The 16262-nt window shown below is 40.8% G+C and overlaps 1 protein-coding gene across 1 annotated transcript in view; it reads left to right on the top strand.

The window, feature by feature from the left end:
- Positions 1-16262, top strand: part of Prkdc (protein kinase, DNA-activated, catalytic subunit) — a 263909-nt gene that overhangs the window by 167280 nt on the left and 80367 nt on the right. The window contains exons 57-59 of the mRNA XM_045144399.1: positions 157-346; positions 2268-2483; positions 15044-15156. Of these exons, the coding sequence (XP_045000334.1) occupies positions 157-346; positions 2268-2483; positions 15044-15156 (519 nt within the window). The remainder of the gene's footprint in view (positions 1-156; positions 347-2267; positions 2484-15043; positions 15157-16262) is intronic.

Genomic DNA, 16262 nt, shown 5'->3' with positions numbered 1-16262 from the left:
TGTGGGAAGGAAGGAGAGGTTCTTAATTGCTTTTCCTAGAGATATAAAATGACTACATGTCTGCTGATGTTGCTATAATGGTACTATTGGATATTAAGTATTTCAGTGTTGCTATATAGAAGGAACATATTTTCCTATGAAACTTTTTTCCTTTAGGAATATACCATTGATCCTGACTGGCGTTTTCGAAGTACTGTTCTTACTCCAATGTTTATTGAGACCCAGGCTTCTCCAAACACTCTCCAGACCCAAATCCAGGAAGGCTCTCTCCAAGATCAGGGGCTGAAGACTAGGCAAGTGCGGGCCACCCAGCAGCAGTATGATTTCACTCCTACACAAACTACAGGTAACCAGTGACAAGGTGCTGTGGTTCATGGTAGCAGTATGTATTGCCAGAGCACCAACTTTTTGTGAGAGGAAATAAAATGATGGCACAAAATCATCAGGACCACAAGGAAGATGTGTCAGTCAAAGGAGAAAGGCTGGAGAGATGGCTTAGTGATTGAGGCTTGCCTGTGAAGCCTAAGTACCCTGGTTTGAGCTCAATTCCCCAGTACCCATGTAAGCCAGATGCACAAGGTGGTGCATGCATCTGGAGTTTGTTTGTAGTGGCTGGAGGCCCTGGTGTGCCCATTCTCTCTCTCTCTCTCTGCCTCTTTCTCTCTCTCTCTCTCTCTCTCAAATAAACAAAATAAAAAAAAAAAAGAGAGAAAAAGAGAGAAGTTTTTCTGCATAGTCAAATCCTCAGAGAAAGTAGAGGAGTGGTTGTCAGGGGCTAGGGCAGGGGGAAATTGGAATATCATTTAGTGATTTATAGAACTTTACTTGAGAAAGTGTGTGCTGCAGATGGATGGTGGTTATGTAAACAGACTTAATGCCACTGCATTCCACCTACATTTAAAAGTTCTTGAAATGGCAAATGTTACTTAGTATTTTACCACTTTTTCTTAAGGGAGAAAAGAATTATTTTGAATGCAGGGATGGTTTGAGTATATACACATTTATTTTATTTGGTTTTGATTTTATCCATAAAACTATTTAGTGTGTCAAGTTTAAAACATCTCAATAGCAAAGTAAAGCTAACCCAAATTCATTTACTAATGTCTGTAGTTTACTAATGTTCTTTTCTCTGATGGATTATTTGCTTTGATCTGCAAAGTATAAATTACAGAGTAAAATATTGTAATCAGGGCTATAGAGATGGCTTAGTGGTTAAAGGCACTTGCTTGCAAAGCTTGACATCTTGGGTTCGATTCCCCAGTACCCATGTAAAGCCAGATGCACAAAGTGGTGCATGTGTCTAGAGTTCATTTTCCATGGCAGGAGGCCCTGGGATACCCAATCTCTTCCCCCCTCAAAATAAATAATTAATTTTTAAAAACATTGTAATCGGCTGGGCGTGGTGATGCACACCTTTAAACCCAGAACTCGGGAGGCAGAGAGGTAGGAGGATCGCTGTGAGCTTGAGGCCACCCTGAGACTACATAGTGAATTCCAGGCCAGCCTGAACTTGAGTGAGACCCTACCTTGAAAAACCAAAAAGAAAAAAAATTATATATTAATCCAAGCCTGGTGTGATGGTACATGCCTTTGAGTCCCTGCACTCAGGAGGGTGAGGTAGGAGGATTGCTGTAAGTTTGAGGCCAGCCTAGGATAGAGTGTAAATGTATGTATGATCATATGAATACCCCATAATTTTTTTCCCTACATAGTTTGTTTCATATTCTGGTGTTTCTGGGATGTGAAGTTGATCTGGCTGCAACATCTCTTACCCCATAACCCATAAATTTCCAGTGTTAATTTGGCAGGTGTCCCCTTCCTCCCTCAATGCTCCATGTGCATCCCTCCTGAAGCTGCATGCTCACCTTCCCAGAATAGCGGAGGACCAGTCTGTTAAGGGCATATGAGTAGCTATGCTCCCCTGCTAGAGCCTCCAAACAAGCTTGCATATTCTGATGTTTCTGAGAGTGAATCTATTTGAATAATCACAATTGGAAAATTTAGGAGTGATGGGCTCACTGTAAATATAGAATGTTATTGTTGTGATGATCCCAGTTGCTGGAGATACCAGTTATTATACACTTGAGGACACTAAGGATCAGGTTCCTCATCTGACTTGAGTCCCACACCAAGGACCTAATTGCTTCAGCCCAGTGCCACAGGTAATTGCAGAGCTGCAGTGTTGGCAGGTGTACCTCAGCATGTCTTGGGGCCCAAACTGTGCTGTATGGTGGTAGTATCCTCACTGTTCTTTTCCTATGTTGCAGATGGAAGGAGCTCATTCAATTGGCTGACTGGGAGCAGCATGGATCTACTAACAGATTACACAGTCTCTTCATCAGAGTCTGTGTCTTCCTCCTTGCTGTTTGCCCACAAGAAACATGAAAAGTCACAGAGAATACCCTGGAAGTCAGTGGGACCTGACTTTGGGGAAAGAAAGCTGGGTCTTCCTGGTGATGAGGTAGATAACAAAGCAAAAGGTGGTAAGTAAAGAGCTGAAACATGTTTAAATAACCTTATTCCCTAATTACTACAGCAGTTTAAATTGAGAGTGCACATCTCTGACTGTCTACTTTTTTTTTTTTTTAGTGTTTGTAACTTACCAAACACTTTTTATTCTTTTTTTATATTTTTTGTTCAATTTTTATTTATTTATTTGAGAGCAACAGACACAGACAGAAAGACAGATAGAGGGAGAGAGAGAGAATGGGCGCACCAGGGCTTCCAGCCACTGCAAACGAACTCCAGATGCATGCGCCCCCTTGTGCATCTGGCTAACGTGGGACCTGGGTAACCGAGCCTCGAACCGGGGTCCATAGGCTTCACAGGCAAGCGTTTAACCACTAAACCATCTCTCCAGCCCTGTCTACTTTTCTTGAATCCTGTAAAATTCAATTCATTTGTTATTGTCTGGGCACTTACCATGTTGACAAACCACTATTTTTTTTAGGTGTCCCTGAAAAACTACTAGGTTGGCAAAGCCATCTAGTGATTTTTCTGGAACATTATGTGTAGGTGAGGCAATAAACTGGTAATCATCAGAGAAGGTAGTATTAATAAGCCCAGTCTGAAGGGTTAAAAAGTATAAATCTAGGTTGAGTGTGGAAAGACTGGGTGGAGGAAGGGCCTTGAAACAAAGAGCCTGTGGGGAAGCAGGAAATGAGAAGATGACAATTGAAAGGTAAGTAGATGTTTTTTGGGGTGGGAGATGTAGAGTAGTTCAGGAAGGTTTGTGGAGAGCTGACTGTGCCAAGGACCCTGTGCAGTCCTTCTTATGAACACTCTGAGGCACTAGGAATGGTGGTGCTTATGGGAAGTAGGATGCACTTCAGGAAACAGCCACTGATCAGTGGAGCAGACGCAGTCATGAGCACTCTGGCCCTGTATTACTTTTCTTTTTCTTTTTCTTTTTCTTTCTCTTTCTTTCCTCCCTCCCTTCCTCCCTCCCTTCCTCCCTCCCTTCCTCCCTCCCTTCCTCCCTCCCTCCCTCCCTCCCTCCCTCCCTTCCTTCCTTCTTTCCTTCCTTCCTTCCTTCCTTCTCTCTCTCTCTCTCTCTCTCTCTCCCCCTCTCTTTCTTTCTTTTTTTTGGTTTTTTGAGGAAGGGTCTCACTCTAGCCCAGGCTAACCTGGAATTCACTCTTTATTCTCAGGGTGGCCTCAAACTCAAGGCAATCCTACTTCTGCCTCCTGAGGGCTGGGATTAAAGGTGTGTGCCACCATGCCCGGCTTGTATTACTTTTCTTTTTTTTTTTTTTAAGTTTTTATTAACATTTTCCATGATTATAAAATATATCCCATGGTAATTCCCTCCCTCCCCACCCCCACACTTTCCCGTTTGAAATTCCATTCTCAATCATATTACCTCCCCATTACAATCATTGTAATTACATATATACAATATCAACCTATTAAGTATCCTCCTCCCTTCCTTTCTCCACCCTTTATGTCTCCTTTTCAACTTACTGGCCTCTGCTACTAAGTATTTTCATTCTCACACAGAAGCCCAGTCATCTGTAGCTAGGATCCCCATATGAGGGAGAACATGTGGCGCTTGGCTTTCTGGGCCTGGGTTACCTGACTTAGTATAATACTTACCAGGTCCATCCATTTTTCTGCAAATTTCATAACTTCATTTTTCTTTACCGCTGAGTAGAACTCCATTGTATAAATGTACCACATCTTCATTATCCACTCATCTGTTGAGGGACATCTAGGCTGGTTCCATTTCCCAGCTATTATAAATTGAGCAGCAATAAACATGGTTGAGCATGTACTTCTAAGGAAATGAGATGAGTCCTTTGGATATATGCCTAGGAGTGCTATAGCTGGGTCATATGGTAGATCAATCTCTAGCTGCTTTAGGAACCTCCACACTGTTTTCCACAATGGCTGGACCAGATTGCATTCCCACCAGCAGTGCAGAAGGGTTCCTTTTTTTCCACATCCCCGCCAACATTTATGATCATTTGTTTTCATGATGGTGGCCAATCTGACAGGAGTGAGATGGAATCTCAATGTAGTTTTAATCTGCATTTCCCTGATGACTAGTGACGTAGAACATTTTTTTTAGGTGCTTATATGCCATTCGTATTTCTTCCTTTGAGACCTCTCTATTTAGCTCCTTAGCCCATTTTTTGATTGGCCTGTTTGATTCCTTATTAGTTAACTTTTTGAGTTCTTTGTATATCCTAGATATTAATCCTCTATCAGATATATAGCTGGCGAAGATTTTTTCCCATTCTGTAGGTTGCCTCTTTGCTTTTTTCACTGTGTCCTTTGCGGTGCAAAATCTTTGTAATTTCATTAGGTCCCAGTGGTTAATCTGTGGTTTTATTGCCTGAGCAATTGGGGTTGTATTCAGAAAGTCTTTGCCAAGACCAATATGTTGAAGGGTTTCCCCTACTTTTTCCTCTAGCAGTTTCAAAGTTTCTGGTCTGATGTTAAGGTCTTTAATCCATTTGGACTTAATTCTTGTGCATGGCGAGAGAGAAGAATCTATTTTCATCCTTCTGCAGATATTTATCCAGTTTTCAAAACACCATTTGCTGAAGAGGCTGTCTCTTCTCCAATGAGTATTTTTGGCATTTTTATCGAATATCAGGTGGCTATAGCTACTTGGGCTTACATCTGGGTCCTCTATTCTGTTCCACTGATGTACATGTCTGTTTTTGTGCCAGTACCATGCTGTTTTTGTTACTATGGCTCTGTAGTATAGGTTAAAATCAGGTATGGTGATACCACCAGCCTCTTTTTTGTTGCTCAGTATTATTTTAGATATTCGAGGTTTTTTATGATTCCAAATGAATTTTTGGATTGTTTTTTCTATTTCCATGAAGAAAGCCTTTGGAATTTTGATAGGGATTGCATTAAATGTGTAGATTGCTTTAGGTAAGATTGCCATTTTCACGATATTGATTCTTCCAAGCCAGGAACAAGGGATGTTTCTCCACTTTCTAGTGTCTTCTGCAATTTCTTGCTTGAGTGTTTTAAAGTTCTCATTGTTTAGATTCTTTACTTCCTTGGTTAGGTTTATTCCAAGGTATTTTATTTTTTTTGATGCAATTGTGAATGGGAGTGATTCTCTGATTTCATCCTCTGTGTGTTTGTTGTTAGCATATACGAAGGCTACTGATTTCTGTGTATTTATTTTGTATCCTGCTACATTGCTGTAGGTTTTGATCAGCTCTAACAGCTTGCTAGTAGAGTCTTTAGGGTCCTTTATGTATAGAATCATGTCATCTGCAAATAATGATAACTTGATTTCTTCCTTTCCAATTTGTATCCCTTTGATGTGTGTCTCTTGCCTTATTGCTATGGCTAAGACTTCCAAAACTATATTAAATAGAAGTGGAGACAGTGGACACCCTTGTCTTGTTCCTGATTTTAGTGGAAAAGCTTCCAGTTTTTCCCCATTTAGTAATATGTTGGCTGTAGGCTTGTCATAAATAGCCTTTATTATATTGAGATATGTTCCTTCTATTCCCAGTCTCTGTAGGACTTTTATCATGAAGGGATGTTGGATTTTGTCAAATGCTTTCTCTGCATCTAATGAGATGATCATGTGATTTTTGTCCTTCAACCCATTTATGTAATGTATTACATTTATAGATTTGCGTATGTTGAACCATCCCTGCATCTCTGGGATAAAGCCTACTTGGTCAGGGTGAATGATCTTTTTGATATACTCTTGTATTCTGTTTGCCAATATTTTGTTGAGAATTTTTGCATCTATGTTCATGAGGGAGATTGGTCTGTAATTTTCTTTTTTTGTTCTATCTTTGCCTGGTTTTGGTATCAGGGTGATGCTGGCCTCATAGAAGGAGTTTGGTAGGATTCCTTCTTTTTCTATTTCCTGGAAAAGCTTAAGAAGCAATGGTGTTAGCTCTTCCTTAAAAGTCTGGTAAAATTCAGCAGTGAATCCATCCGGGCCTGGGCTTTTTTTAGTTGGGAGATTATTGATAACTGCTCGGATCTCCATGTTTGTTATAGGTCTATTTAAGTGATTAATCTCATTTTGATTTAATTTAGGTAGGTCATATAGATCAAGGAAATCATCCATTTCTTTCAGATTTTCATACTTTGTGGAGTATATGCTTTTATAGTATGTCCCTATAATTTTTTGAATTTCTCTGGAATCTGTTGTGATGTTACCTTGTTCATCTCTGATTTTATTAATTTGTGTCTCTTCTCTCTTTCTTTTGGTCAGATTTGCTAAGGGTTTATCAATCTTGTTTATCCTTTCAAAGAACCAACTCTTTGTTTCATTAATTCTTTGGATTGTTCTTTTTGTTTCTATTTCATTAATTTCTGCCCTAATCTTTATTATTTCTTCCCGTCTACTACTTTTTGGTTTGCCTTGTTCTTCTTTTTCCAAGGCTTTAAGGCGAAGCATTAGGTCGTTTACTTGCGACCTTTCTAATTTCTTAATATAGGCACTTAAGGCTATAAATTTACCTCTTAGAACTGCCTTCATTGTGTCCCAGAGATTTTGGTATGTTGTGTTCTCATTATCATTTGACTCTATAAATTTTTTGATTTCCTTTTTGATTTCTTCATTGACCCACTCATCATTTAGTAGTGTATTGTTTAGTTTCCATGATTTTGTGTATGCTCTATAGCCTTTCTTGCTACTGATTTGTAGTTTAATTCCATTGTGGTCAGATAGAATGCAAGGAATTATTTCAATTTTCCTGAATTTGTTAAGATTTGCTTTGTGTCCTAATATATGGTCTATTTTAGAGAATGTTCCATGTGCTGCTGAAAAGAATGTATATTCTGCAGCCTTTGGATGAAATGTCCTGTATATATCTGTTAGGTCCATTCCTTCTATGACCTCATTTAGTCCAGATGCCTCTCTGTTTATTCTTTCCCTGGATGACCTGTCAATTGATGAGAGTGGGGTGTTAAAGTCACCCACCACCACCGTGTTTGGTGTTATCTGTGACCTTAGTTCTAATAGTGTTTGTTTGACGAATTTGGGAGCCCCCATGTTAGGTGCATATATGTTTAGGATTGTAATGTCCTCCTGTTGGAGTGTGCCCTTAATCAATATAAAGTGACCTTCCTTATCTTTTTTGACTAACTTCGGACTAAAGTCCACCCTGTCTGATATTAGGATAGCAACCCCTGCTTGTTTTCTAGGCCCATTTGCTTGAAACACCATCTTCCAACCTTTCACCCTAAGATAATGTCTATCCTTTGTAGAAAGGTGAGTTTCTTGAAGACAACAAATTGTAGGATCCTGCTTTTTAACCCAGTCTGCAAATCTATGTCTTTTCGTTGGGGCATTGAGACCGTTGATATTAAGAGATATTATTGAAAGGTGTGTATTTATGTTTGCCATTTGTGTGTGTGTGTGTGTGTTACTTGTTCTACCTGTGCTCTCTTCTGTTAACTGGTATTTGAGTATGGCTGGTTTTTTCTAGGTTCCTTATATGTGTGCTTTTCCTTTTGTTCAGCATGGAGGATTCTATCAAGTATTTTCTGTAGAGCTGGTTTTGTCTTCAGATATTCCTTTAACCTGCTTTTGTCATGGAATGTCTTTATTTCTCCATCTATTTGGATGGATAACTTTGCAGGATAAAGTAACCTTGGTTGACAGTTGTTATCTTTCAGAACTTGGAATATATCACTCCAGGCCCTTCTGGCTTTAAAAGTTTGTGTTGAATAATCTGCTGTAATCCTGATGGGCTTGCTTTTGTAGGTAACTTGATTTTTCTCTCTAACTGCTTTCAATATTTTTTCTTTGGTTTGTGTGTTTGGAAGTTTGAGTATAATGTGGCGAGGAGAGTTTCTTTCTGGGTTTTGTCTGGCTGGGGTTCTAAAGGCTTCCTGTATCTGTATTGGCACCTCTTTCCCAATTTGGGGAAAATTTTCCTCTATGATTTTGTTGAAGATGCCTACTATGCCTCTGGAGTGGAATTCTTCTCCTTCTACTATGCCCTGAATTCTTATATTGGATCTTTTCATAGTGTCCCGAATATCTTGAAATTCCCACTCATACTTTTCTATAAGTTTGTCTTTCTCTTTGTTGGACTGCATTAGGTCTGCCACCTGATCTTCTAGCTTAGATATTCTGTCCTCTCCCTCATCCATCCTACTGGTGAGATTTTCTACAGAGTTTTTTATTTCATTAACTGTGTTCTTCATTGCTAGTAATTCTGACTGGTTTTTCTTTATTATTTCTATTTCTCTATTTATGTCTTGTATTGCCTTCTTTATTTCATTAAATTGGTGTCCTGCCTCTTCTTTGATTCCTTTGATTTCCTCTTTGATTTCCTCTTTGATTTCTTCTTTGATTGTTTTCATGTGTTCTTTGACCTCTTTGAACATATTTATAATTATTCTTTTGAACTCTTTCTCAGGCATTTCCTCTAACTCTTTCTCACTGGAGGGCATTTCTGATGCATTAATACTTTTAGGTGGATTTATATCGTCTTGCTTTTTAGTGTTTCTTGTGTTATAATGTATATATTTTTGCATCTTGGATTAAGTTAATGCTTGGATTTTCTAGCTAGCTGTGTATTCTTAGCTGTATCAATTGATTTGATGTACTATATTTTCAGGGTAGGACCTTAAGGTATTAGGTGTGGCTCTTAAGACTCTCAGAGTATCTACAAAGATGTTCTTAGGGGTTGAGTTTCCCTGCTATAGGAGTATTCAAGCAGGCTGAGTGGAATAATATACTGGTAGATTCTAAAATTTAGCTAAACACTGTACCCATTCCATCAAAAACAGCCCCGAGTATGTATGCAAGAGTAGTTATTATAATGACCAGATCCTCTATCAACAAAGAGGTTTAGATTTCTGGTCTGTTGAGGTATCCAAGTCAGCTTGTGACCAAGTGAGACCCTTCCCTGGTGCAATCCCAGTTACCTTGGGTGATTGTGGTCTCAGTCAAGTTGCTGCCTGGGTCGTCGGGCTGCTGTTCTGATTTCTGGAGGTGGGCACTTGCTTTTCCTACGGGGCAAACTGAGCCGCTGCTGCCGCCTCTGCAGCTGTTGTAGGTGCCACCCCTGGAGCCCCCACCGCTGCTGAAGCTGCCGTTGCCGTGTCTACCGCTGCTGCGGGATCTGTCACCGCTGCCGCTCCTGTGTCCGCTGCTGCTGGGGCCACTGGTACCGGTGCTGGAACCGCTGAAGTTGCTGCCGAATTCTGCTCCTGCTTGGGTCCGGCCGTCAGCCCACGTTGGCGTGGCCGGGTCCCGGGCCGCTGCTGTGTTCGCTGGAGCTGGGTTCAGGCGGCAGGGGAGGGGAGGGAGCCGCGGCTGCTCTGGTTGTATCGCTTCTCCACGTGTGCTTTTACCTCGCGGTCTGCTCCTCCCTCCGTTGCTCGCTGCCGCTCTCCCCTCACGTTTCCCGAGTTGCGGAGAGCGCGGTGTGAGGGGAAAATCCCGCACCTGGCTTGTCCTGCGGCTCGAGCCGAGAGTCCGGCGGTATTCTGCCGCTCCGCGGTTGCGGCGGGTAGCCGAGCCGCCCCGGAGCCGCTGTTCCCGCCTGTGCAGGCTCTGGATGCTCTATAACCCTTCCACTTCTCCGCTGCCGCCTCAACTTCCTATACACCTCACTTTTTAGTAAAAGTGTGTATTTTGCTGAGTTTTTTTTGGTCTTTCCCCCCCCAGGCTGCTTTGGCGTGGTACCTACGCCGCCATCTTAACCGGAAGTCATAAATATCTGTATTACTTTTCTTGTTGCTACAACAACATAAAAGCAATTTAAGCAAGGAAGGATTTAGTTTATTTTTATGAATTATGTTCCTTTGTTGAAAAAGAGTAATTTTGTCTAACTTGAAGATTGCTTCTTTGTTTGTTTTCATTTTTTTCAATGTAGGGTTTCACTCTAGTCCAGGCTGACCTGGAATTCACTATGTAGTCTCAGCATGGCTTCGAACTCATGGTGATCCTTCTACCTCTACCTCCCCAGTGCTGGGATTAAAGGCATGCACCACCACACCCAGCTTTAACTTAAAAAATTTTAAAAACATATCATTTAAAAATATATTTGGGGTGGTTCAGAGGTTAAGGTGCTTGTCTGTAAAGCCTAGTGACACAGGTTCAATTTCTCAGTTCCCATGTAAAGCCATATGCACAAAATGGTGCATGTGTGTAGAGTTCATTTGCAGCAGCCAGAGGCCCTGGCATGTTGTTATTCTCTTTCTCTGCCTCCTTGCAAATAAATACATAAATATCATTGACAACTTTGTGTGTATGTGTATATATATTATGCATTTTGATCATGTGGAAGGGTTATTTCAGCTTATTGTTGAAGGGTCACAATCCATCATGACACGGGTGGCATGGCAGCAGAAATGTCAGCCAGTCACATTGTATTTGCAATCAGGAACTAGTCAAGTAGCCTTCTACGTTTTAGGCAGTTCAGGATTGGCCCTTGGAGCAACATAGCCCACATTTAGGGTGGGTCTTCCTCCCTCAATTCACCTAATCTAGAAAATTCCTCAGAGACATGCACAGAGATTTGTTTCCATAGTGATTCTAAGTACTGTCAAGTTGATAACGAAGATTAATTATCACATCCTCTTATAAAGGTTTCTATATATAGTAAGTAAAATGAGAATTGGCAGGCATGCTTGGAGGTTCCGTGAACTGAGTTATTGGCAGCCTGAAGGTGGGTGGGGTGAGAGCCAATGGGATGCCAAGTGGATGGAGTGGCCTGGCAGGCTCCCGTACCCAACACCAATTATACAAATACAACGCCAACTGCTCATACAAGAAACAGCTCTAGCCAGGTGTGGTGGTGCATGCCTTTAATCCCAGCACTCTGGAGGCAGAGGTAGGAGGATTGTCCTGAGTTTGAGGCCACCCTGAGAATATAGTGAATTATGGGTCAGCCTGGACTAGAGTGAAACCACCCTACCTCGAAAAAAAAAAAAAAAAAAAGGCACAGCTCTAGGGTGGGTGAGTAAAGGTTCTAAAATAGAACTTTAGGGAAATAGAACATACTGGGGTAGTTTGCATTCTAGTTATCATGGTTGCTAGATGGACTCTAGGTCTGTCAGTTTCCTTATTGCAGGGAGCTGAAGCTCAAAGCTAAAGTAGAACTGCTGAGGATGTAAATTGTTCCACAGTATTTACCTGTTTATATTTTTAGAATAAAAACAAATATAGGTGGATAGGTGAAAATAGGGGACTGTGAGCCGGGCGTGGTGGCGCACGCCTTTAATCCCAGCACTCGGGAGGCAGAGGTAGGAGGATTGCCATAAGTTCAAGGCCACCCTGAGATGACAGAGTTAATTCCAGGTCAGCCTGGACCAGAGTGAGACCCTACCTTGAAAAACAAAAAAAAAAAAGAAAATAGGGGACTGTATAGAAGTTAAGGAAGGTCAGAGGTGAAACTTAATTTGAAACTTTTTTTTTTGAGAGTCTTAGGTTAAGATAAATAATAACTTTTAATTCAATTAATATATTTGAATCTGCCCATGTACCTTTAAATTTAAAATATTTCATATGCTGTCTTTTTTGAGTGTGTTTGTTTTCTTGCTTAAATGGGAACATTTGGTACTTAGAATATGATGAATTAATACTATATACTGTTTATTATTATTGAAAGGTTTTTCTTTTTCTTTTTTTGAGGCAAACCCAACAGACTCCCCCCACCACCACTTTTTGATGAGAGGGAGCTAGAGGGTGGTGGGGAGAGAATATTGGCACTTCAGGGCCTCCAGCCACTGTAATCAAACTCCAGATGCATGTGCCACCTTGTGCACATGTTCAGCCTTGCCTGTTCATGTCACCTTGTGTGTCTGGCTTCCATGGGACCTGGAGAGTTGAACATGGGTTCTCAACTTCGCGGGCAATTGCCTTAACTGCTAAGTCTTCTCTCCAGGCCACTTTTTTTCTTTTTTAAAAAATTTTTATTTATTTGAAAGGAGAAAGAAAAAGAATGGGCATGCAGAGCCTTTTGCCTCTGCAAATGAACTCCAGATACGTTTCTGGATTTATGTGGGTACTGGGGAATCACATCCAGGGGTCAGGCTTTGCAAATGAGTGCCTTTAAACACTGAGCCTTCTCTCCTGCCCAAGGATATAATTTTTATTTTTAAATATGTTTTAATGTAGTTTAAGTTTCATTTATAAATATTAATTCTTTTAAAAAATATTTTATTCATTTTTATTTATTTATTTGAGAGCAACAGACAGAAAGAGGCAGATAGAGAGAGAGAGAGAAATGGGCATGCCAGGGCCTCCAGCCACTGGAAATGAACTACAGATGTGTGCGCCTACTTGTGCATCTGACTAACGTGGGTTCTGGGGAATTGAGCCTTGAACCAGGGTCCTTAGGCTTCACAGGAAAGTGTTTAACCACTAAGCCATCTCTCCAGCCCATAAATATTAATTCTTTATCAATAATTTTTATTTATTTACTCTTTGCATTGTGAGGATAGAACCTAGGGCCATGTATGTGCTAGACAAGTGCTGTATATGTCCTTAGCTCTTTTAAAAATATATTTTCTATTATTTATTTATTTGACAGAGAGAGAAAGAGAATGGGTGTGCCAGGGCCTCTAGCCACTGCAAATGACCTCCAGACACATGCATCATCTTGTGCATTTGGCTTACATGGATCCTGGGAATTGAACATGGGTCCTTTGGCTTTGCAGGCAAGCGCCTTAACCATTACGCCATCCCTCCAGCCCTCTTTTTCTTTCATTTTAGAAAATATTTATTAGCTGGGTGTGGTGACGCATACTTTTAATCCCAGCACTTGGGAGGCAGGGGTAGGAGGATCACTGTGAGTTCGAAGCCACCCTGAGACTACAGAGTGAATTCTAGGTAAACCTGAGCTAGAGTAAGACTCTACCTTGGGGTGGGGGGAATACAAACATACATACATGTGTGTGTGTGTGTGTGTGTGTGTGTGTGTGTGTGTGTGTGTATAATTTATTAGAGGGAAGGAGAATGGGCATACCAGGGCCTCTTGCCTCTGCAAAAGAACTTCGGATGCATGTGCTACTTTGTGCATCTGGCTTTATATGGATACTGGGAGACTGAACTCAGGCCAGCAGGCTTTGCAAACAAGTGCCTTTAACCTCTGAGCTATACCTCCTTCCCTCTCAGCCCTTATTTCTTTAATTTAATTTAATTTATTATTTTTTTGTGGTTCTAGGAATCAAGTGGGCTCTTACACATACCAGCTGAGCTATATCCACCCTCAGCCATGTCTGAATTAGTTTGTTTCCTTTAGTTATTTCTATCAGAATTTAGTCTATAGACTAGAGTCAGATACTTTTGTTGTCACTTAAAATTTTTTATTTATTTGTAAGCAGAGAGAGAATAAGAAAGCGAATGAGAGGTGTACCAGGGCCTCTATTGCTGCAAACAAACTCCAGACGCATGCACCATTTTGTGTATCTGGCTTTACATGGGTACTGGAGACTCAAACCCAGGTCTTAGGCATTGGAGGAGTCATCTCTCCAGCCCCTGTTGTTTTTTTTGAGGCAGGGTCTCCCTGTAGCCCAGATTTACCTGGAATTCCTATCAGTTTTGGTTTTTTTTTTTCTTTTCTTTTCTTTTCTTTTCTTTTCTTTTCTTTTCTTTTCTTTTCTTTTCTTTTCTTTTCTTTTCTTTTCTTTTCTTTTCTTTTCTTTTCTTCTTCTTTTTGTAAAAAAAGCCAATTTGGTTGGTTGGTTTTCTTGAGGTTGGGTCTTGCTCTAGTTCAGATTGACCTGAATTCACTATGTAGTCTCAAGGTGGCTTTGAATCCCCAGTGATCCTCCTTTCTGTGCCTCACAAGTGCTAGGATTAAAGGTGTGTGCTACCATACCCAGCTTCTATCAGTTTTTTTAAAAATACATTTTTATTTGAGAGGGAAAAAATGAGTAAAAAGTGAGTGAGTATGGTCATGCCAGGGCTTTCGGCCACTGCTCTGGACTGTGGTCTTGCTTCCCTCTTTGAAATACTGGTCCTCACAGATTCTGGATTTTTCTAGCTATATCAGTGTCCTCACTTTGTCCCTATTCTCTCTACTCTTCCTTGTTAGCTCTTATCTTTAACAACTCACTAAATTGCAACTAAAAAAGTGGAGATGGTGGGCTGGAGAGATGGCTTAGCAATTAAGGAGCTTGCCTGGGAAGCTTAAGGACTCATGTTCAACTCTCCAGGTTACATATAAGCCAGACACACAATGTGATGCAAGCGCAGAAGGTCACACATGTGTACCAGGTGGTACAAGTATCTGGAGTTCAATTGCAGTGGTTAGAGGCCCTGGTATGCCTGTTCATTCTCTGTCTCTCTCTCTTAAAAGAAAAAAAAAAGTGGAGATGAGCTGACTGTGTTGCTGCATACCTTTCTTTAATCCCAGTGTTTGGGAGACAGAGGTAGGAGGATTGCTATGAGTTTGTGGTCAGCCTGAGACTACATAGTGAATTCCAGATCAACCTGGGATAGAGTGAGACCCTATCTTGAAAATTTTAAATAAATAAATAAGTAGAAATGAGCACACACTCTGACTTTGAGGGATTGTAAGAAAAAATTGAAGTCACCCAAGCCTGTTGAATTAAGAAGCCAAATCTGCTTTATGTTCTTTAGGCATTGATGGCCGGACAGAACTACTGAGATTACGCAAACGATTTTTAAAGGACCAAGAAAAGCTCAGTTTGCTTTTTGCCAAAAAAGGCCTTGTTGAACAAAAACGAGAAAAGGTTTGTATCTTTTTCATGAATTTGGTCAAAATTTCTATGGTTTGCATCATAGAAAGTAAACTAAAGAAAAAAGTTGTCAGATACTGGGTCTTATATTGATCTACAAGCCAAAATTATAGAAGCAGCACTGTGTGACTTAGGTTATTTATGAACCCAAGTCCCCTCTGTAGTCACTGGGCGTGAAGGATGTTCATGACAGCATCATCTTCTTACATCATGGTTGCCTGGCCCCCAGGACTTCCAGGAACCACTCTGTCTCTCTGTTCCTCACTCTAGCTCAGCTTCACCCTTCTCTGTATAGATTGGCTTTCTCCATGGGTAGAGGTATGACCATTGGTCATTGTTCAGTTTTGTATTGTACAACTGCAACTTCTGGGAAAGGATCGGCTCAATTCTTTATATCAAGACTAGATCCTTAGGCGCATTTGCTGCTGCCTTGAGTAGGAGTCTACAGCTGGTGGGAGAGTTAGGCCACAGGATCTGGAGGGTAAGACAGCTTAAGGAAGAGACCAGCAGGGCTGACTGGTGGTAGTCTGGAGATCTCCAGTGAAAGCTGATTGGAGACATGAGTAAAGTGTGAATTTATTTCTGCAAATGAGGAAGTAATAAATGAGTGAATGAGTCAGTTTTGCTTATAAAGCAATGAAGTTATGATAGATTATGAGTAAAGACCCATGTTATTGTAATTCAGTATAAATCTTTAGCTCTTTAACTTCCAGATATGCATATGAAGTGTTCATATATGTTGAGGGGAGGAAATGTACAGTTTTTTCAACTGTTCTTTTGAAGACTATGTTCCAAATACACTTAGGACCTTCCTTGTTTCATTACTTCCTCAGAAATAGTTCTGTTCATCTGATCAAACCTGAAACTTAACAAGCCCTATCTGAAGGAAATAACAATGCCTGGCCAATAGAAAGAATAGAAGTCATGATTGCTGGGTAGAAGTTGCAGTAAGAGTGCCAGGTGTGGTGATAAAACCTGTAATCCCAGCTTTTGGGAGGCTGAGGCATGATCATGAGTATGAAACCAGCCTGGGCTATATAGCAAGACCCTGTCTTAAAAAAGAAAAAGTCACTGGGCATGGTGGCGCACGCCATTAATTC

Source organism: Jaculus jaculus, chromosome 2 (assembly GCF_020740685.1).
Source record: "Jaculus jaculus isolate mJacJac1 chromosome 2, mJacJac1.mat.Y.cur, whole genome shotgun sequence".
Classification (NCBI taxonomy): domain Eukaryota; kingdom Metazoa; phylum Chordata; class Mammalia; order Rodentia; family Dipodidae; genus Jaculus; species Jaculus jaculus.
This window is presented reverse-complemented; position numbering and strand designations above follow the sequence as displayed.